Here is a 23,222-nt window from a genome sequence, read left to right as displayed (position 1 = left end):
ACATTCTGAAATTAACTCAAAAATGTTTGCAAACTGTTACAAACGATCCCCTGAAAGGTTTTTTGGTGGAAACAGATAGGTTTTTATCATCGGAAACAGAATTAGCCCTCCACGTCTGAACAACTTTTTTTGAAAAAATCCCTAAGCCGCACGGTCACAATTTCAGCAAAAATCTGACGTTCTGAAATTCACTCAAAAATGGGGCTAAACTGTTGCAAACAATCCCCTGAAATGTTTTTCGGTGGAATCAGATGGGTTTTTATCATCGGAAACATTATTAGCCCTCGACGTCTGAACAACTTTTTTAGAAAAAATCCCTAAGCCGCGCGGTCACAATTTCAGTAAAAATCTGACGTTCTGCAATTCGCTTAAAAATTTTGCCCAACTGTTGCAAACAATCCCCTGAAAGGTCTTTCGGTGGAAACGGATGGGTTTTTATCACTGTAAACAGAATTAGCCCTCTACATCTGAACAACTTTTATTGAAAAAATCCCTATGGTCACAATTTCAGCAAAAATCTGACATTCTGAAATTCACTCAAAAATGTTTGCAAACTGTTACAAACGATCCCCTGAAAGGTTTTTTGGTGGAAACAGATAGGTTTTTATCATCGGAAACAGAATTAGCCCTCGATGTCTGGACACCTTTTTTTCACAATTTCAGCAAAAATCTGACGTTCTGCAATTCAATCAAAAATGTTGGCAAACTGTTACTAACGATCCCCTGAAAGGTATTTTGGTGGAAACAGATAGGTTTTTATCACTGGAAACAGAATTTGCCCTCTACGTCTGAACAATTTTTTTAAAAAAAATCCCTAAGCCGCGCGGTCACAATTTCAGCAACAATCTGACGTTCTGAAATTCACTCAAAAATGTTGGCAAACTGTTACAAACGATCCCCTGAAAGGTATTTTGGTGGAAACAGATAGGTTTTTATTATGGGAAACAGAATTAGCCCTCGACGTCTGAACAACTTTTTTTTGAAAAAATCCCTAAGGCACGCAGTCACAATTTCAGCAAAAATCTGACGTTCTGCAATTCACTCAAAAATGGTGCCAAACTGTTGCAAACGATCCCCTGAAAGGTTTTTCGGTGGAAACAGATGGATTTCTATCATCGGAAACAGAATTAGCCTTCAACGTCTGCACAACGTTTTTTGAAAAAATCCCTAAGTCGCGCGGTCATAATTTCAGCAAAAATCTGACCTTCTGTAATTCACTCAAAAATGGTGCCAAACTCGCCAATTCTACATCATCTTGCAACAGTAGAATGCTCCCAATACTTTATCACTCTTTAATACATTTATGTCCCAAAAATCTCAATTGTATGCTAAGGACCTCAACCTTGAGCCGCAATCGTAACAAGGTCGATATGAAGGCTACTGAATTCCGTAGGATTTACTTCCAAACATAGATGGATTTTTGGCCTGATTCTGAGTGGTGGTACTTTGTGCACACTGCTGTGTTGGGTGTAGGGAAGGGTTAACCTTCTGTGTCTCGGGGCTGAGAGGAGGCGCGTACAGGGAAAGTACACCAGGACGTGAGGAAAGCAGCTTGGGATGCTGGGAGCTGAGTGAAAAGTGAAAGCAGTTTTGTTGCGCAGCTGCAAACTGAGAGAAGCACGCAGAGAAAATGCAGCTTGAATCTGATGGTGTTATTAATTGTAAATATGCTACCTTTGAGCAAATAAAGGGATATTAGGACAGAAGAAACGTGTGGGACTTGATTACAGTGGTACCCCGCAAGACGAATGCCTCGCAAGACGGAAAACCCGCAAGACGAAAGGGTTTTCTGTTTCGGAGGCGCTTCGCAAGACGAATTTCCCTATGGGCTTGCTTCGCAAGACGAAAGCCCATAGGGAAATCTCCGGGGACCTGTTTTAAATTGCTGGCGGTCGGGAGCAAAGACTTTCGCCCACAGCCGGCCTTCAGAAGAGGTCCTGGACCTCTTCTGAAGGCCGGCGGGGGGCAAAAGTCTTTGCTCCCCCCCGCCTGCCTTCCCGGGACAGTGGAGACTTCTCCGCTGCCCCGGGCGATCTTAAAATGCTGGCGGGCGGGAGCGAAACGTTCGCTGCCGACCCCCAGCATTTTAAAATCTCCCCGGGACAGCAGAGAAGTCCCGCCCCGCTCGGGATGGCGGCGCAGAGCTGTCTGCCCTGCCGGGATCAGCGCGGGCTCTGCACGGCCATCGGGAGCCGGGGGCAAAGCCCGCCCCGCTCCAGATGGCCGCGCAAAGCTGCCTGCAGTCCAGGGACTGCAGGCAGATCTGCGCCACCATCCCAAGCGGGGCGCTAAGTCCCGCCCCGCTCGGGATGGCGGCGCAGAGCTGTCTGCCCTGCCGGGACTGCAGGCACATCTGCGCCACCATCCCGAGCGGGGCGCTAAGTCCCGCCCCGCTCTGGATGCCGGCGCAGAGCTGTCTGCCATCCGGGGACTGCAGGCACATCTGCGCCGCCATCCCGAGCGGGGCGCTAAGTCCCGCCCCGCTCTGGATGCCGGCGCAGAGCTGTCTGCCGTCCGGGGACTGCAGGCACATCTGTGCCACCATCCCGAGCGGGGCGCTAAGTCCCGCCCCGCTCTGGATGCCGGCGCAGAGCTGTCTGCCGTCCGGGGACTGCAGGCACATCTGTGCCACCATCCCGAGCGGGGCGCTAAGTCCCGCCCCGCTCGGGATGGCGGCGCAGAGCTGTCTGCCCTACCGGGACTGCAGGCACATCTGCGCCACCATCCCGAGCGGGGCGCTAAGTCCCGCCCCGCTCTGGATGCCGGCGCAGAGCTGTCTGCCGTCCGGGGACTGCAGGCACATCTGCGCCGCCATCCCGAGCGGGGCAGGAGCCTCCATAGGCGCGCGTCACCTCTCCAGCTGGGAGAGGGCGCGTGGGGCTAAAGCAGCCCCCTGCGACCCTCTCCCGGTTGGAGAGGTGACGCACGCCTATGGCAGGAGCCTCCATAGGCGCGCGTCACCTCTCCAGCCGGGGGAGGGTCGCAGGGGGCTGCTTTAGCCCCCCGCGCGCTCTCCCAGCTGGAGAGGTTACCCGCGCCTATGGAGGCTCCTGCCATAGGCGCGTGTCACCTCTCCAGCCGGGGGAGGGTCGCAGGGGGCTGCTTTAGCCCCCCGCACGCTCTCCCAGCTGGAGAGGTTACCCGCGCCTATGGAGGCTCCTGCCATAGGCGCGTGTCACCTCTCCAGCCGGGGGAGGGTCGCAGGGGGCTGCTTTAGCCCCCCGCACGCTCTCCCAGCTGGAGAGGTTACCCGCGCCTATGGAGGCTCCTGCCATAGGCGCGTGTCACCTCTCCAGCCGGGGGAGGGTCGCAGGGGGCTGCTTTAGCCCCCCGCGCGCTCTCCCAGCTGGAGAGGTTACCCGCGCCTATGGAGGCTCCTGCCATAGGCGCACGTCACCTCTCCAGCCGGGAGAGGGTCGCAGGGGGCTGCTTCTCTGCTCCCGCCCACCAGCATTTTAAAATCGCCCCGGGACAGCAGGGGCTTTTAAAATGCTGGAGGTCGGCAGCAAAGCCCTCCTGTCCCCGGAGCTTGCGGGGCGGGAGGTGGGAAGAAGGGCTTTTCTTCCCACCACCAGCCTTCAGAACAGCTTTCTGAAGGCTGGGGGTGGGAAGAAAAGCCCTTGTTCCCCCCCCCTCAGCCTTCAGAAGAGGTCGGGGGACAGACTGTCCCCGGACCTGGTCTGAAGGCGGTTTCCCTAGGAACGCATTAATTGATTTTCAATGCATTCCTATGGGAAACCGTGCATCGCAAGACAAAAAACTCGCAAGAAGAAAAAACTTGCGGAACGAATTAATTTCGTCTTGCGAGGCACCACTGTACTGCTCTTTCGACACACACTGATGCGTAATTCTGCTAATTGCTTTACGACCGCTAAGAAGCCACCCTGCATAAACAGAAGCTACAGAGGCTCGCAGGGGAAGCGTGGCTGGGCGCCGAACAATAAAGCAATAAATCTACCTAACAAAGGTTATGGGTCAATGTGAAGCATGTGAGAAAGGGCTTTGAAGCTTTATTTGCTGAACGTTAGTTTAATTGACTGCCGAGACTTCAAAGGGCAGATCGGAGGAGGCTGACGGAGAGGGAGCTGAGAGCCCAGTTTGGCTGCAGAGTGAGTATTATCGGCTGCTTTTGGAAAAGCCAACAGCAGGGAGGCAATGGCTCAGCCCCGTGAACATGGCTTTGAGTTTAAACTGCCATGTTAGAAACTGTCTAGCCAAAGTTGGCTGCAGTGGAGCTTTCAAGCAGAGCTTTTGCTGGTGGGGGAGCAGCTTTGGGACGTAGTCCAGCCCCCACAGAATGCAGCTGGGAAAGCAGAGGCTAAGAGGGCTGCAGAGCAAAGTGAAGTTGAGAAGCGTGTGCTTGCTTTTTTGGCAGAAAGTGTGGATGCTCAACTGGTGCCAGTTGTCCTGGGTGCAAGAAGGCCAGAGGCCGCTTGGCTAGCACTCTGAGAAGCTTGTGGAGCTGGGGTGGGAAGCAAGGGCCGAGAAGTGGCTGCAACCGAAAGGGAGAGGCAAGATGGCGCCGGCCACATTTTTGAGAGCCGATACACAGCTGGGAGGAGCTGGGAGCCCCCACAGGGGGCAAAGGGACTGTTGCTGTTGCTAGCAATGCTGCTGGTGCTTTCCTGAGCCTGGGAGCTGTGTGGATGCTGCAACGTGTCTGTGTGAGGAACCTGGAGAGAGGCCAAGTGTTGTGAGCCCTTTACCCATCAAAGGGGGTGCAGGAAAACGTCCTGGAGGCCCCATGAGCAGTTGGGGGGGCAGTGAGCAGTGAAAGCTCAGAGACGCCTCTTTCTCCAAAAGCTGCCAAGAGTTGTTTACGTCGTGAGTCGGACCCTGGGAAGCTGAAAAGAGCTGGAGGCTTCAAGGCTAGCCACCTGCAGCAAGTAGAGATAAGAGCTTCAGAGTTGTGTGGGAACGCCGAGACAAGTCCAGTCTCCATGGCAACTGAGAGAGTTGTATCTACGGAAGCTGTGAAGGTCGTGGGCAAGTCTTCCTGCCGGGGGGAGTCTGTTGCTGTGACAACCAGAGAGGACATCTGCAGAAGCCCAAAGGAGGGGGGTAGCGAGATTGTTGCCATGGCGACCCAGGCATGTCAACAACAAAACTTTCTCACTGTAATAATCGACAGTGGTGCCTCAAACTCGTTGGTGCCATCTCCTGGTCTTTTGAGGAATTGCAGGACAGTAAAAACTGAGAAATTTGTGATGATTGCAGATGGAAGCAGAAAAAGACTAACAGAGACAGGCCTTTTCTTCTGTCCTTTCCTTAAGCATGAAGTCAAAGCTTATACAGTGCCCGGTTTAACTAACTGTTTGTTAAGTGTGTATGATCTACTTATCGGTAGTTTTCATATCTCTTTTGCAGGTGACAAATGTGAATTCTCCAAGGATGGGAAACACGTGTACACAGTGCAGTCTAAAGATAATTTGTTTGCTGTAAATGTGCCTTTTTCCATTGGAGAGGATGACACCGAAGATGCGAAGGGCCAATGTGTGAATGTAGCGCCCCACCATGGTTGTTCACATATTTGGCACGACGCTTCGCCCATTTGAATTGGAGATATCTCCAGAAAGCACCAGAGCTGACACAAGGGTGCAAATTTAATGTTTGTGACAAATTTTTAGATTGCAATGCATGTAAACAGGCGAAAATTGTGACATGCTCATATCCAAAATCAGAGAGGCAGACCACACAACCCTTTGAATTAATTCATGCAGATTTGTGTGGACCCATGTCAGTTGAGTCACTGGGAGGTTCGAAGTATTCTCTGCTTTTGATTGATGATTTTTCGAGGTCTGCTTGGACCTTCTCTCTGAAAACGAAAGGGGAGGCGGCTAAAATGATCAGGGATTGGATCACCGCAGTTGAGGTAACCTTTTCCACCAAAGTTCGTGGTTTTAAAAGTGACAGAGGTTCTGAATTCACTGGTTCTGCTTTACAGGATTTCTTTAGGGAGAAGGGGATTAGCCACAGACTGACCGCTCCTTACTCTCCGCAAAAGAATGGGCTGGCAGAGAGAAGGAACAGGACGGTGCAGGAAGCTGTGTCTGCGATCCTGTGGGATGCAGGGCTACCCCAGAAATATTGGTCTGAAACTTGGAGATTTGTGGTCCATACGCAGAATAGAGTGTACAACTCTAGTGTAGGAAACACACCGTATTTCTTACTGCATGGAAAGAAGCCTAAGGTACACTACCTCTGTGTGTTTGGTTGTGAGGCTTGGGTGCTTATTCCAAAGGCTCTACGCAAGAAAGGTGAGCCAAGATCTAAAAGAATGATCTTTGTAGGGTATGAGCCTGGCTCAAAGGCCTGGCGGTTTGCGTACCCAAGTGGAGACCAGTCTAGGTTGGTTATCAGCAATAGCGCTGAGTTCTGTGAGCAAGCCGGTTGGAAGCATCTGCACGCTAATCCAGACATGATTCCACAGCAGTTCTATGACTCAGATGTTGAGGAGGAAGAGGAACTTGGTGCTGGGGACCATGGTCCAGAGCAACAGGGTCCACCACAGGGACAGAGTCCAAGGCAGGGACAGCTCAGGATCCCTCAGAGGGAGGAACCTAGAACACCTCCTCAGGCAAGTGTCAAGTTTGAGCCAAAGAGTGAGCCTTCTTCACCTGCTGGACCAGCTGTAAGGCCCAAGAGGTGCAGCAGGTCAGAGGGGGAAGACACTGAAGTTGAGGATGATTTAGCTGGACCCAGTGAAGCAGCAGGGTCACCAGGATTCACACTGAGATCAGCGAGGACAAGGAGGCCTCCTGATCGGTACAAAGCCACCAGCGTCTGGGTAGGTGTGGCTAGATGTAAACCTGAATCCTTTGAGGATATTCAGAGTTTACCTGAGGAAGAAGCAGGCAAGTGGCACAGGGCAATGGACAAAGAGATGGAGTCTATGAAAGATCTAGGTGTGTTCTCACTCACGAGTTGCCACCGGGCAAGCAAGCTGTGAGTTGCAGGTGGGTTTACCGCTTGAAACCCACTGATGCTCGAGAGCCGCAATATAAAGCCAGGTTAGTTGCTCAAGGATTTACCCAGAGGAAGGGAATACACTTCACAGAGGTGTATTCGCCAACGTCACAAGCGGAGACTGAGAATGCTTTTAGCTTGTGCAGCACAGAGAGGCTGGAAAGTAAACCACTTTGATGTGGATGTTGCCTACCTTAACTCAGATCTCCAGGAGGAGCTGTACATGATTCCTCCTCCGGGGTTTGAGAACTTAAGGCAGGATGTTGTGTGGAGATTGCACAAATCCATCAATGATTACGTCAATCTGCTAGAAACTGGAACATGTGCCTGAATGAAGCCTTAGAAGAGCTAGGTTTCAGGAGAAGTGTTGCTGATAGTTGCTTTTATTTGAGAGGATCAGGAGCAACACAAGAGTATTTGCAGATTTGGGTCGATGACGTGCTGTTTTTTCAGAAACAGATGAACAGGCGGAGTTTGCCAAAGAGCTAGGTAAACGATTCAAGCTTAAACAGCTTGGTGCTGTCAAAACCTATCTAGGTGTCAGTGTTGAGCGTACACAGGATGGAAGCTTTTTGCTCAGCCAGAGGTAAAATTGAGCAATTGCTTCAGAAAATGAGGATGAGTGATTGTGCAGGAGTGAGAAGTCCTATGGAGACTAGTTTTGTGAAGGACAGCCAGCAAGTAGAACGCGCTGCGTTCGAAAATACTGAAGTGTTTCAGTCAGCCCTAGGGAGTTTGTTGTACTTGTCCCAGTGGAGCAGACCTGATATAGCGTTTGCTGTCAATCTGCTCAGCAGGGAAGCTTCAAACCCTAGTGTGCAAGCCTGGAATGGCATCAAGAGAGTTCTGAGGTATTTGCAGGAGACCAAAGATTTTTGTCTTAGGTTGCCAGCACAAGAAGTCAAACTGACTTGCTTTGTGGACTCGGATTGGGCTAATCTTGAGGATCGCAAGTCTGTGTCTGGCCTAGTGGTGAAGTTTGGGAACTCAGTAGTCGGATGGAGGTCCAAGAAGCAAAGTCTTATAGCGCTCGTGTACTGAGGCTGAGTTTAGTGCTTTCAGAGGTGTGCAGAGAAGTAAGAGTTCTATGCTTGCTTGGTGCAGGAACTCTGCGAGGTGGATTGTCAGCCGATACGTGTTTTCGAGGACAATCAACCATGCCTGTGTTTGGCAGAGTCAGGTCAGTTCAAGGCTAGAACTAAACACCTAGACATTCGCTTTCGGAATGTGTGCCAGAGTGTTCAGGAGGGATTAGTTGCGCTGAAGTATTGTCCCTCTGCCAAGAACCTAGCTGATGGGTTCACAAAGCCACTCACCTTCCAAAGACATGGGGAGTTTTGCGAAGGTCTGGGTTTGGGACGACCAAGGGTTGATTCTCCCCTCAGGCGCAAGACAAGAGGGAGTGCTGGGTGTAGTGAAGGGTTAACCTTCTGTGTCTCGGGGCTGAGAGGAGGCGCGTACAGGGGAAGTATGCCAGGACGTGATGAAAGCAGCTTGGAATGCTGTGAGCAGAGTGAAAAGTGAAAGCAGTTTTGTTGCGCAGCTGCAAACTGAGAGCACGCAGAGAAAATACAGCTTGAATCTGATGGTGTTATTAATTGTAAATATGCTACTTTTGAGCAAATAAAGGGATATTAGGACAGAAGAAACGTGTGGGACTTGATTACTGCTCTTTCGACACACACCGATGCGTAATTCTGCTAATTGCTTTACGACCACTACAAAGCCACCCTGCGTAAACAGAAGCCGCAGAGGCTCGCAGGGGAAGCGTGGCTGGGCGCCGAACAATAAAGCAATAAATCTACCTAACATGCTGGCACTGTGATCATCAGTTTCCAGGTGGAATGACAGCACTGACTAAAGTAGCCTCAGAATTTGATCTTTCATCTCTTTGCATCTTACTTGTAGAATGTTTTCATGACAGTGTTTGCACGATATACATAAAGATGTACTTGCTTTATTTATGCCTTATCCCATACAAAACAGCAACTGTTTTAGTAAAAAGTCTATAGCTTTACATTATGAAAAAAAATAAGTCAACAGTCTCCAAAGTTCTGTTCATTAATTCTTCTTTAAAAGTTAGTGAAGTTCTGCACACAACTATTTACAAGCATCAATTCAGAATAAACTTGAGAGCTGACACCATAAGGTGGACCTGGAAACTGGGTCAAAGCCTTTTATCATAAAGAGCCTGTTCACACTCATTACCTTGTTATTGCACACATGTTGTCAATATCTGAAGGACACAAAGGTTCGAGAGGCATAAAATGCCACCACCCTGTGCTATCAATAAGTGGTCCTTTGCAATATGAATTATAGGACAGACTGGAGAACTACTACTTGCTGCCTATCATATTCTTTGTCTATGGACAAGAGCCAATAGCTCAGCACCGATGCTGAAGTTCTCCTTCTAATGTGTCAAGTGTTCAAGCTCTTCAAGTGTGTCAACATTGTCTGGGCTGGTTTATCTTCTGAAGTATAATTAAACTGTTTATAAAGCTACCTCCTGAGTATACATAAAATTAGGCAATCACTCAATTACATATAACTCAAGTTTTATGCTTTGTATAAAAAAAAGTAGTCAGGCGAAAATATTGATTGCAATTTCACAGCTGCCATACTCCAGTTCTCCAGACTGTTAGATAAGACAGTTTCAGGTGTATGTGTCTTCTGAGTAAGACATTCCTTTCTCAAAAAGCAGCCAGTAGAATGCATGCTTTGCAGTCATAAAGTATGTCAAAACCTAACATGTCTCCAGCTCAAATTCATCTTCCACCAGGTGGTCAATGCTTCTCACTTTAGTGGGTGTGCCTGTACAGTTTTCCTAAAACAAATGGAAAACTCGATTAACAAACAAGACAAATAGATAAACTATTATTTATTTATTTGAACAATTCATATACTGCTTAGCTACAATTGTCTCTAAGTGGGGTACAGAAAATCTCACTCCTGGGTATTCATTCTTAACACACTCTGTTGATCATTAGTGCAATTTTTTTCCAAAGTACAGTGGAACCTTAGGTTACATACCGTCCTCCTTACAAATGCTTCGGGTAACGAGCTCCACTAACCCAGAAGTAGATGCCCCTAGTTGCAAACTTTGCCCCGGGATGTGAGCGGAAGTCGCACGCCAGCAGCGCGGCAGCAGCAGGAAGCCCCATTAGCGAAAGCACACCTCATGTTAAGAACAGTTGCGGCTTAAGAACAGACCTCCGGAACATATTAAGTTCGTAACCAGAGGTACCACTGTAAAGAATTGTATCTTGCCAAGGGAATTCAATAGCACATAAGGGCAACTAGATGGCTTTAATTTTTCCTAAGTTCTGAATACCTCTCCCTCACACCATTAGGGTTTTTCTCAGGAAGAAAAAGGCAGATCTGTGAAAATTTAAGACATTTTCCCTTCCTGTCCAACATTCACCCTTTATCTACTACTCACTCACTCAAACCTCATTTTTTATGCCATCATTGCATCACACCTTCACTTATAACTTAATTACTGAAATTATTCTCTTTTCACTGCACTTTTCACAAAAAGCCACAACCTCTACACCTCCAAGTCTTTCGTAAAGAAAATCTTAGCAATTGTAATATTGAATCATTCATGACATCACAGCAGCAGTCAATGGCAATAAGATTTTGAACCACCACCTTTGTTTATCTCAGCTTTTGTAAATTTCCTATGACTGTGCAAATCATCCTTTTTCCCCTTTTGTTAATTTCCTATGACTGTGCAAATCATCCTTTCTCCCCTGTAAACCTTTATGTTCTATACTGTAATGTGACACTTCAATTATTCCTCTGAAGACACAGAACAACTTAAAATCATGTCCGTGCTATGTGGGAATGGAAAAGGAAAACTGATCATCAACTTCCTGTTGTTTGTGAAACCTCTTCCTCTACAATTGCTAAAGCACTGCGATGCCATAATAGTTAAAATTATTCTAACTTATGGTGGGAGGTCACTCTGAAAAATGTTCATAATGCAACTTTTGTCAGATATGTCAATCTGGTTAAGGAAAATGTATCACCTAGCAAAGCAAGGGCTGTATACTAAAGGCAGAAAATGTTGGCGGGGTGGGAGGAGAGAAATGACAAATGCAAGCATGTGAGGTGGTGGGAAAAAGCATACACAAACATACTAAAGGAAGGGGAAACACATTCTGTACCGGGTGGGCAGAGGGACCAAAGAGGTATGGGAAGGTGGAGAACACAAGGGAAGAAGAGTTTTACAATGCCTATGGAAAAAATAGAGGTGCTATGTACCCTGATGAGGTAGTTTTGGAGACAAAAATAAGCAGATACTGGGTAGTTCAACATCAACAAACCCAGCAGTGCATCATCAGCTGTTGGCAGTCCACTAGCTTTTGGCAAGCAGCTGGTACCTTTCAGACTTTGTTGCAAGATTGGGTTAATCAGTGATCTAGCACCCTAACAGTAATGGATACTGAAGCAGGACTAACAAAATATTTATTCCAGGCTTCAAAGTACTTACATCATTATCCTGAGAGCTTCCTTGTGACCCAGCAGAATTGCTTCCTATAGATTCTGTTTCCATGTCACCAAGATCAACAGGACTACTATGAGGGGAGAAAAGCAATTATCAGTTATTCATTTTTGACAGTTATATATTGCCCAAGCAATGTCTATGAGTGATCAGAACCAAGATTCCAGGCCTATGGTTTCCAAGTTTATACATCTGGCCCCATAGCTGTATTTTGATAGCTACTTAAGCTTGGCAATGCTGGTTTTTAAAACCTTTAACAGTTCACATACTTCTGGGAGTTAAGGCAGTCTTAGTTCTAAGTCACACAGTTATATGTGTATAAATGCTATTGAAAATCAATATTCTTAAACTCACCCGTTACACAGATTATATGCTAAACTTTGCTATAAAACGAAGTCTAAACTGAATAACTCTCTTAAACCTAGCTATATTAAGGAGAAGATCACTATAACTGAAATTCTTAAGATCTAAACAGACAGTCCCTCATTCTTTTAAGTTATTAGTTTCTATTCACTCTAAAGATACCTGGTACTTACATTACTTGCATGTCACAACTTCTCTCACCAGGAGGGTCCCAAAAATGAAGTGCAACTTTCCACAGTCTGATTTGTTGGTCCCAGGATCTTCGGCTATATTTCTTAAATTTATTGGGAGTCCTTGGATGAACCCCTGGAACTCGTAGACACCTGGAACAAAAATTAAAAACTGTTTACATGGCATTTTAATCCAAGCCATGCTTTTATTCCAAATGCAAGAGCAAGTATTAATTACAGTAATTTTTAATTAATCAAAATCTCACTTCATTAGTGTCATTCTTTCTGCTTACTATTGCCTTTAGCAATTTAGCAAAACAGTTGCTTAATTTAACACATATCTGAATACTTCAATTTAGAACATTATCTGCCTGTATACTTCAAAAGACAAGTGACCTGTTCAAGTGAGTAATCACAGAAATGCTAAAACATATTCAAAAATTTAACTAAAATAAGACTATGGTGAAAAATAGCTATATTCTTTAACGAAGGCAGTCTATTAGAATTAAGCCATACTTTATGCTTGCCATAAGTGTCTGAAATGAAACCAGTAGCAAGTTATAAAAGAAAACCCAAATGTTCCTGGTAAACAAGAAAACATACTTTGGAACTTCTCGAATATATCTGTCATACGCCAGTGTGTTCTTCCCATAATTTATTTGCTTCTGTCTCCTCATCAGAACAGCCTCATCCGTCTCAAGTTCCACTGCTGCTGTGGACTCCTTGGAGTCAGAACTGAAAATATAATGTTGATTTTAATTTTTTTAATCTACCTTTTTCATGACAGGTTAACAGCACTATATAAATACTAACGAAACTGTAACACAATATGGTATAGGTGTCCCCCGAGTTACACAGGGGTTACGTTCCAGGCCCCTACACTCATAAAGTGCAGGCACGCAATGGAGGAGAAGCAGAGAGAAGGCACCTCCCACCCTGCACTGCTGGTTGATCGCAGGCAGCCATCCCTCACTCAGGCAGAAGCCCTGAACAAGGGGAGGCCAAACTATTTATTTAGCAGTGGCCAACATAAATGTGGTTGCGCATAGATGGTGGTGGGATGCTGTACTGAAATGTATCCCCGTAGTTAAATGGATGTGTTCCTTTTCAGGGTTTCACTTTGAATCTATATTTATTGTTTTAAAATAAGGACATTTATGAAGGGGGGAAATAAGCATACATACATACATACATACATACATACATACAACAAGCAAACAAGCAGGCGAACAATAGAAAATAGAAGCAAACTACAACAATATAAGAAACAGCAAAATTAATATGACTAACATCATTTATACTTCCAATAATGAAAACAATTATAAAACTTGTAAAGAGAAAAATTTAAAATGACTTCCAGTTAGTCTCACTGTACTTTATCTATTGGTTACCTTATACTGCAGTTACATATTTCTTATATAGTTTCTTTTTACCTCCCTACTAACTTATATTTATACAATACAAGTCTAATTCTGCCAAGAGGTTTCCTTTTATACCATAGTTTTTAAAGTATTCTTTAAATATTCTCCAATCCTTATAGACTATTTGTTTTGTTTGGCATCTTATCCTTCCTGTCACCTTTGCTAGCTGCAGATATTCTACCATTAGGATTTGCCAATCTGCCGTGTTAGGTTGTATTTTTCCAATTTCTTGCTATTAAAATCCTGGCCGCTGTTATCCCATACATGAATAAAGTTCTTTTTGGTTTTCCTATTTCTTCTGGCAATATGATTAATAGAAATATTTCTGGCCTTCTTTTAACGTAAATTTAAGTAATTTTTAAAGTTCTTCATATGTTTTATTCCAAAATACACAGATGCCTGTACACTTCCACCACATATGCAAATAAGACCCAATTTCTCTGTTGCATCTTCAATATGTAGATGATCTATTATTATACATTTTAGCAAGTTTTTCTGGAGTTTGGCACCTTTTCAGGGTTTCAGCCAACCTTGAACCTTTTGGCACTATTGGGGCTTATACTGGACACCATTTCTGCCCTCCTAAACCCTCCACCCACTCTGCTATATAATAGAAGAAGAAGAAGAAGAAGAAGAAGAAGAAGAAGAAGAAGAAGAAGAATAGTAGTAGTAATAGGAGTAGTAGTAGTAGTAGTTTGGATTTGATATCCTGCTTTATCACTACCCAAAGGAGTCTCAAAGCGGCTAACAATCTCCTTTCCCTTCCTCCCCCTCAACAAACACTCTGTGAGGTGAGTGAGGCTGAGAGACTTCAGAGAAGTGTGACTAGCCCAAGGTCACCCAGCAGTAGCATGTGGAGGAGCGGGGAAGCGAACCCAGTTCACCAGATTACGAGTCCACCGCTCTTAACCACTACATCACACTGGCATGCTCTGGTGGTACCCTTTAGATTGGACTACTGTAATGCACTTTACACAAAGGCTGCCTTTGAAGGTGTTTGTAAACCCCAATTAGTTCAAAACACGGTTACTGGGGCTATGTGTTATGATCATACTAAACCAATGGCTCCCAATTCTAACTAGACCCCAATCAATATCCTGGGCTCAGTTCAAGGTGTTTGCTTTTAAGCGCTTCTCAGCTTAGGACTGGGGTACCTGAAGGCACCTGGGGTACCTATCTTACATGTGTATGTCTGTACAGTAAAATCTTAAGCAAAGGTCATTCTTTTGCCATCCGGAGCAGTGGGTCATCACCTCTCAGTAATGGTATCCTAGCTTTGCAATGCTCTGTCCTGAGAAGCTTTCCTAAAAATGAAAAAGTTCTCATTTTGGTGCCAGGCAAATACCTTTTTTATTTTTCTAGGCTTTTAAAACTAAAATTGTGTTACATTTGGTTTGAGATTTATGCAACTTCTAGAACAAAAGATTTTAGATATGTGGGTGTAGTATTTTATATTGTTATTTTGTAAGCCACCTCCAAGCACTCACTAGTGAAGGACTGATAATGAGGGCTAAACAGACGATACATTAAAGAACAGGAAAGCTCTAGCTTTTTCATAGCTAACCAGAAAAACAGTACAGTTCAAAATAAGCATTTCACCACACCCAACAGATGAGTTTTTGACTCTTACCTTCCAGAAGACAGCTTCCTCTCTCTTCCATATTCATTTATCAAGAGTTTTCTTTTGTATCTACAAAATGTACTTTTATTTTAGCACACATTTCCACTATTTTAATATCATAGCCACTCTATTACAGTATGAATATGCAGGACCTTTACATAAGGCTGCTAACTGCTGAAACGTTAAATCTTGGTCACCTGATATTGAGGCTCATTTAATAAATACTCAGTTGAGTAGGACCCATGAGTTGAGTAGGACCCAGTTGAGTAGGACCCAACGTTAAATCTTGGTCACCTGATATTGAGGCTTTTTTAATAAAGACTCAGTTGAGTAGGACCCATTCAATCTCTTCATAATCAGAACAGTTGCTCCAAGTTAAGAAACTGGAAGCTTCTCCCAAAAACCTTTACATCTGACGTCATTACTGCATTCAGCTTTAAGCTATGTTGCCCTTGTAATAGCTACAGCGGAATCCTTTTCCCAAGCACTTAACAGCGTAGGTGCATTTGTTTCCAGTTTAACAATCCCACTCATAACAGTGATTTACCAACTTTAACATTACAATGATACCATGTGGCTCAGAGGTGGCAAATTACTGGCCCACATGCTAGGTGTATCCTTGGGAGCCCCCTCACCTCTGTATCATTTAGACTTCAAAAGGTATTCCCCTTTTCTTAATTAAGAAAATTACTACACATAACGTTAATATCTTTAAAATATTATTAGAAAACAAGATGTAAATCCTTCAATCATAATTACAATAAATAGCTTTAATTGTTTTATTCAAGCAGACCATAATAATCATTTCCTAATTTATTTTCCCTACTTGAGCTATACTCCCCAAATGTTAAGCATCCCACAACAAAGAAGACAGATTCACTCAGTCTTGCAATAGAAAGCAAGCATTTCAGTGCAGGAGGCCTGGAGATATTACTGCTGGAAAGCCATGGCCCTTCCTTTCCCATGCACAGCTAAAACCCCTTCCCCACCTCCATTTAGGATTGAAAACAGCCTTTTAACTGTTGTGGATATTTTGCAAGCATAAATTCCTGTGCAGGTGAAGAGGTGATCTTTAGGGATATTGTGGTTGGGGAAGAATAACCCTCCCCTCCTTAGCTGCAATGCCCATGAAGATCTAAGACAAGAACAAAAAGCAATCAACTAATATAGCTTACTAGGTCGCTTCTCAGGCTGCTCGCATACCAATACACTTATCCAAAATGAGTAGTTTTAGTATTACATATTTGTTTTACTATATTTTATCCCACTTTACAGACCAATTATCATCTCTCAAAGACTTACAATAATAAAGTTATAGTTATATTATAACTTTGTACAATGTAACATAATCAATGGTTGTTTTTGTTGCCAAATGAAAAAGACCAAAATGTTCTCTTTTTCGGAATATGGGAGTTTTCAATATTATTCTCAACTCACTGCTCAGACGAATAAATCACAATGCTCCCACATTCAGAATAAGATCTACTTCCAGCATCCAAGTAAGACAGTTAAAATTTGGCCATCTCATCAGTACTAAAACACGTAAATGTAATAAGCTGTATGATAACAATTAGAAAGTTATTTATTAGAAACCACTTCTCAAAAATTAGATACAGCTTCTCATACTGTCAAAATCAACATCATGACATAATTTCAATATATTATTTCACGATGTTGATTTTGACACAATGAGAAGCTGTATCTAATTTCTGAGAAGTAGTTTCTAGTAGATACCGTATTTTTCGCTCCATAGGGCGCACCTGACCATAGGGCGCACCTAGTTTTTAGAGGAAAATACGGAAAAAATATTCTGAATCAAATGTTGCACTAAACTATTTAAAGCAGCAAAGCGGGCGGCTCCTGTCCGCTTTGCTGCTTTAAATTGAGCCTCAGAGGAGGGTAGTAAGGGGAACCATGGCTTATCTAAGTCCAGTTAATAATGCTGAGCCTGACCTATGGCCATCAATATTAGCCTGGCCATCTCAGTGGAAATCTGGGGAGGCTGGGGTGGACTTTCAGTGGTCAAAGTGTGGTTGTGTCTTCCTGCCCGGCATCTATTTCCTGCCGTCTTTCCCCCTGCACCCTGCTTCGAGGGAAGGAAGCGGAGCCATGGATCCTCTGCTCGCAACTGCAGTGGATTCCCTCCACTTTGAAGCAGGAAAGTGGGAGCAGCTGCTTACATGAGTGTAAGCTGCTCCCCTTCCACTTTGCTGCTTCAAAGGGAGCCCAGGAGGAGGGAATCCGCTGCAGCTTCCCCCACCTCCCGCAGAAACCGTGCACTCTTTAAAGGGGCTGCACGGCTTCTCCTGGCTTTTCTGGGAGGTGGGGGGATTCCCCCACCTCGTAGAAAAGCCTGCAGGAGCCACACAGCCTTTAAAGAGGGCGCCGCTCTTGGGGGCTTTTCCCCCAGGAGGGAGAAGGGACTGATGCGGCCAGTCAGTCCCTTCTCCCTCATGGAGAAAAGCCCGCAAGAGCGCACGAAGCTTGTGTGCGGCTCTTGAGGGCTTTTCCCGCATGCCTCCCCCCCTGCATTCGCTCCATAGGACGCACACACATTTTCCCTTGCTTTTTAGGAGGGAAAAAGTGCGTCCTATGGTGCGAAAAATACGGTAACTTTGTAATTGTTATCATACAGCCTATTACTTTTTTTTCAATTGGATTTGCATAATATAGGCACTCTGGTGGTTTTGATCTCATCAGTAGTAGGCAGCCACTGAATATTTCTACATCCCAACAAATATTTTTAATGAATTATGCAGTCATACCTTGCCATTTCTTTATTAACATTAGTCCGCATTTCATCTTCTTCAACTGCACTTCCCCAGTCTGAACATCGTGAACGGGGTTTATGGCCTTCTGGTGTTGTGAAACTATAAACCAAATCCCAATAAATATAGAATTGAAGCTTTAAAACAATATTTTTAAAAGTACAATAAAATGTGTCCTGTACCAGGCCCACAAATTAAACAATTAAATTTGAATTTTTGCATTTAACATCCTCTAAAAGTGTAGTATACACCTAGTATGCTGCAAGTGCATAATCAGTTGCCAAAAATTACAAAAATGCATTAAAAGTTAACTTTAATTGTGCTTTAAGTTCAGCATACTTTATATACATACCTATCTGGCCTACTGTCTGACAAACTGCATGTATTTTTATCATCAGAATTGGACATGCTTGGATCATGTGTGCTTCTGTGTTTGCCATCTGCTCCACGCTTCCTTCCTTGAGTCCAACGAGCTGGTGGTCTGTGAGGAAGCAATCAGAAAGTGAAACTGTAAACAATTTTGTATATGTAGACTATAAAGTTGCTAGAAAATGCTTGTTGGGGAGGGTTGTGGGGTTGTTATTGGGCTGCCATTCTCGTTTTTATTTTGATTATGCATTTTGTGTTTTTATATTGTGATTTTATCCTGTGAACCACATTGAGACTTGCAGGTATAGCCGGTATACAAGTTTTATATATATATATTTAAAATATAAAATTTAAATCCTAATTGAATTGTTCTACTTATGCCCTCTGAGGACTTTACAACTAACTATGTGGATAGAGAGAAGGGGGGGATAATCTAAAAAAAAAAACCAAAACCCGCCCTCAGATGACTTGACAAAGTACTGCATGTTGGCGTTTTAACCCCACATCTTAAAACTGCACCCTCAATGTGGAATATTTATTGACAAACATTTAGCACAAAGAGTCTCTCCTGTACCCCCTAGACCAGCCTTTCTCAACCTTGGGTCCCCAGATGTTCTTAAGACTACAACTCCCATCATCCCTAGCCAGCAGTCACAGAGTTGTAGTCCAACAACATCCGAGGACCCAAGGTTGAGAAAGGCGGCCTTATTAAGACCGTTTCATAAGCAGAGCTGTTCTCTCAAAGAGTCCCTCCAGTTCAGAGTTTCCTCTATTTCGGAAATCGCAAAGCGTCCAGTCGATCTGTTGTTCCACGGCCTATTGGAACAGCACACAAGAAAATGAACTCTCAAAACATTGGCAAATAAGACATAAATTTAAGGAAGTTTTTAATATTTAACGCTGTACTGTTTTTAACACTTGGTTGGGAGCCGCCCAGCGTGGCTGGGCAAACTCAGCCAGATAAATAGTGAATTATTATTATATTATCTTAGCGATTATAATAAACGATGGCTGAACTATTATCAATAAAAAATAACTTAAAATTATGAAATTGGGGGGGGGGGCTTTACTCGTATAAACAAACAAATATTTCTCCTTTCTTCTTGGTTCCCTCATTTGCCTTACCAGGGTCTCCTTCCTTCTCGGTGACCTACTTCACAGAAACCATAAAAGGCATATTTTGGGAATGGGGGGGTTGGGGTGGGAAGGAGTTTCAAGGCCCTCTCGGCCCCCTCACGGCGCCCTCCCTTCGCCTCGCCGGCTGAGGCACGAAAGGCGGCCCTCGACACAAAGCGGGGCCTGGGTCGCCTCCAGACCCCTCCCCGCCCCCACCCACCCCCAATTCCCCTCAGGAGGCGGCAGAGGACACGCACCTACTGTGAGCGCGGCCACCGAGCGGGCTCCGCTGACGCGACGACATGGCTGGGCCGGATAAAAACAGAAAATAGCCGCTCTTTTCTCCCTCAGCGCCTCGCTCCCGCCGCCTTCCTTCCCTCCCGCCAAACAAGAAACGACTGCGCTCCCCTCCCTCAAGCGAGCCTCTAGAGACAGAGAGCGCCTGCGCGGACACCGGCTGGGCGGCTCCTACCATTAGGGGCGCGCGGCGGGGGGGGTTGTCCTTGTCACGCGGTTTCGCCTTCGCGGAGAGCAAACCGCTTTGGCGAGATATGCGTGTATGTGATGTGTGTATAACCCAGTTCAGCAAGGGGGAGGGGCAAAAGCGGCAGTCTCGATTCCCCCCTCTCCCCTCATAGATTAGTTACCCCCCCTCAGCGATGAAGATGGTACGTCCCCCAAGGGCTGCGCCAATGGGAGCTTCTTCTGAGCTGCCTGCTCCTCCCCCGCCCCCGCCCCGCACATAAGCGCGCGCTTCCCTTTGTCTGCCTGTTTTGCCTCGCTTTTCAAAGACTCCGCCCACTCGGCGGGATCAGTTGGCGGGAAGGTCTGAAATGCAAATACAGTCAGTCATACGACAAATGGCAAAAAGAGGCAATGCCCCTGCCAGAACTGGATTTATGTATAAGCTAAATAAGCTATAGCTTAATAATAATAATAATAATTTTTATTTATACCCCGCCCTCCCCAGCCAAGGCCAGGCTCAGAGCGGCTAACAAGCAATAATAAAAACAAGTTGAATGAATACAACTTAAAAACAAGATTAAAATACAACATTAAAATATTGAAACATTAAAATATTAAAATGCAGCCTCATCACAGGAGGAGAAAGGAAAAAGAAAGAGGGGGAGGGAATCAAATTGGCTCCAAGCCAAAGGCCAGGCGGAACTCTGTCTTAATAATAATAATATTTTTTTATTTATACCCTGCCCTCCCCAGCCAAGGGAGGCTAACAAGCAATAATAAAAACAAGTTGAATGAATACAACAAGATTAAAATACAACATTAAAATATTGAAACATTAAAATATTAAAATGCAGTCTCATCACAGGAGAAAGGAAAAAGAAAAAGAAAAAAGAAAGCGGGGGAATCAAATTGGCTCCAAGCTAAAGGCCAGGCGGAACAACTCTGTCTTACAGGCCCTGCGGAAAGAAATGAGATCCTGCAGGGCCCTGGTCTCATGAGGCAGAGCGTTCCACCAGTGTTGAAAAGGCCCTGGCTCTGGTTGAAGCCAATCTAACTTCCTTAGGGCCTGGGACCACTAGGGTGTTGCTATTTATGGACCTTAAGGTCCTCCGTGGGGCATACCAGGAGAGGCGGTCCCGTAGGTACGAGGGTCCTAGGCTGTGAAGGGCTTTAAAGGTCAAAAGCAGCACCTTAAATCTGACCCTGTACTCCACCGGGAGCCAGTGCAGCTGGAAAAGCACTGGGTGAATATGCTCCCATGGCAGAGACCCCGTGAGGAGCCTCGCTGCAGCATTCTGTACCTGCTGGAGTTTCTGGGACAGCTTCAAGGGCAGCCCCACGTAGAGCGAATTACAGTAGTCAAGCCTGGAGGTGACCGTTGCACAGATCACTGTGGCCAGGTCAGGGTGGGAAAGGGAAAGGGCCCCACTCTCTTGTCGTCCCCCCCCCCCAATTTAAAGGGAAAAAAACCTGGATGTACATTTCCAAAATATAAATAAAACCTACATACAGCAACAGTGTTTTGTGTTGTGTAGGCTCTGATGATGTACATCTTTTGTTACATGTAAATGGCTTTAGATACCTATTAGGTCCACAAGTTATCATATAATACTAATAATAATAATTTTTATTTATACCCCGCCCTCCCCAGCCAAGGCCAGGCTCAGGGCGGCTAACAAGCAATAATAAAAACAAGTTGGATGAATACAACTTAAAAACATTATAGCATAACAATATAGCAATACATAGCATACAGTCAACACAAAAAACAGCCACAATTTGTTGTTGGCAAAGGACAGTGGACATATAAAGGGCCCTTCAGTAGCTTAAAAGGTAAAGGGACCCCTGTCCATTCGGTCTAGTCGTGGCCGACTCTGGGGTTGCGGTGCTCATCTCACTTTATTGGCCGAGGGAGCCGGTGTACAGCTTCCCGGTCATGTGGCCAGCATGACTAAGCCGCTTCTGGCGAACCAGAGCAGCGCATGGAAACGCTGTTTACCTTCCCGCCAAAGCAGTACCTATTTATCTACTTGCACTTTGACGTGCTTTCGAACTGCTAGGTGGGCAGGAGCAGGGACCAAGCAACAGGAGCTCACCCCATCGCGGGGATTCAAACCGCCGACCTTCTGATCGGCAAGTCCTGGGCTTCGTGGTTTAACCCACAGCGCCACCCGCGTCCCACTACTGAGCATACTTACTCCTTATTGAGTTGGTTTTTTTTGTTCCCCTCCCCTTAATATTCCCATTTATTTAAAAAAAGTACTCCTGCAATCCTTGACAATCACCCCAGTGATGGTTGCACTGTCTTTGTGCATAAAGGTAAAGGTAAAGGTACCCCTGCCTGAACGGGCCAGTCTTGACAGACTCTGGGGTTTGTGCGCCCATCTCACATCTATTGGCCGGGGGCCAGCGCTGTCCGGAGACACTTCCGGGTCACGTGGCCAGCGTGACAAAGCTGCATCTGGCGAGCCAGCGCAGCACACGGAACGCCGTTTACCTTCCCGCTGGTAAGCGGTACCTATTTATCTACTTGCACCCGGGGGTGCTTTCGAACTGCTAGGTTGGCAGGCGCTGGGACCGAGCAGCGGGAGCGCACCCCGCCGCGGGGATTCGAACCGCCGACCTTTCGATCGGCAAGCCCTAGGCGCTGAGGCTTTGTGCATAGATAGTACAATTCTGGCAATATTACTGGCATGAGGATAATTTCCTCGTTTCCATGGGACTACAGCCATGTGATTACCAAATCATGTCCTTACATTGAGGCAATAAGCAGTAAAGGCAAGTCAGGCAAGGAGCGTAACTGCAGCGCAGCTGACTCAAGTCACAGAAATGCCAGGGAGACGAGAGTTGGTGGCATTGTCAAAAGGCACCCAGCAAGCAAGGGATAAGAGGAGCTCTGCAATCCTTAAGTGATTCATCTAAACCAGAAAGAACGTTAAGTCCCAGGAAGCCCAAGAGAATTGTTTTGATTACATCAGTGCAACTAAGGGACCATAAATATACAGAAGGAAAGAACACTGGTGTTCTCTCTCTCTCTCTCTCTCTCTCTCTCTCTCTCTCTCACACACACACACAGAGAGAGAGAGAGAGAGAGAGAGAGAGAGGGAGAGAGAGAGAGAGAGAGGGAGAGAAATGGTGTAAAGGACCCCTGCACAATTTATGCTTGGTCAAAGGAAACTGGTTGCAGCGCTCATCTCACTTTCAGGCCAAGGGAGTCGGCTTTCCAAGTCATGTGGCCAGCAGGATTTAAACAGCTTCTGGTGCAACGGGACACCATGACGAAAACCAGAGCGCACAGAAACGCCGTTGACCTTCCCGCTGCAGCAGTACCTATTTATGTACTTGCATTAGTGTGCTTTCGAACTGCTACGTTGGCAGGAGCTGGGACAGATACACACACTCTCTCTCTCTCTTCTGCCCGGAGGGTTTGTGCATTGCTAATTATCCATAAGCAAA

General features: G+C 45.5%; 1 protein-coding gene across 2 annotated transcripts; it reads right to left on the bottom strand.

Annotated features, from left to right (window-relative positions):
- Positions 1-8,907: 8,907 nt before the first annotated feature.
- Positions 8,908-19,724, bottom strand: SLBP (stem-loop histone mRNA binding protein). Of its 2 annotated transcripts, none has more exons than XM_081191871.1 (8): positions 19,559-19,724; positions 18,169-18,297; positions 17,814-17,918; positions 15,058-15,117; positions 12,610-12,741; positions 12,010-12,159; positions 11,462-11,546; positions 8,908-9,790 (listed from the first exon to the last, which is right to left on the bottom strand). In XM_081191871.1, exons 1-8 carry the CDS (start codon positions 19,603-19,605, stop codon positions 9,710-9,712), a joined length of 789 nt encoding a protein of 262 aa, XP_081047997.1. In that variant the 5' UTR covers positions 19,606-19,724; the 3' UTR covers positions 8,908-9,709. The 2 variants fall into 2 exon arrangements, with proteins under 2 accessions (XP_081047997.1, XP_081047998.1); XM_081191872.1 differs by lacking the exon at positions 19,559-19,724 and adding an exon at positions 19,311-19,391.
- Positions 19,725-23,222: the final 3,498 nt, after the last annotated feature.

Source organism: Podarcis bocagei (assembly GCF_964188305.1).
Source record: "Podarcis bocagei genome assembly, chromosome: 4".
Classification (NCBI taxonomy): Eukaryota; Metazoa; Chordata; class Lepidosauria; order Squamata; family Lacertidae; genus Podarcis; species Podarcis bocagei.
Note: the sequence above shows the minus strand (reverse complement) of the source record. Positions and strands in the feature narration are given on the sequence as shown.

What these genes read in the sequence shown, in the direction of transcription:
- SLBP (XM_081191871.1), bottom strand. Translation starts at nt 19,605, where the DNA reads ATGTCGTCGCGTCAGCGGAGCCCGCTCGGTGGCCGCGCTCACAGTAG. An exon ending in GGTGGCCGCGCTCACAGTAG is followed by an intron (nt 18,298 to 19,558) that starts GTGCGTGTCCTC and finishes GCTTCCTCACAG; the next exon opens with ACCACCAGCTCGTTGGACTC. An exon ending in GAAGCTCTCAGGATAATGAT is followed by an intron (nt 9,791 to 11,461) that starts GTAAGTACTTTG and finishes CATTTGTTTTAG; the next exon opens with GAAAACTGTACAGGCACACC.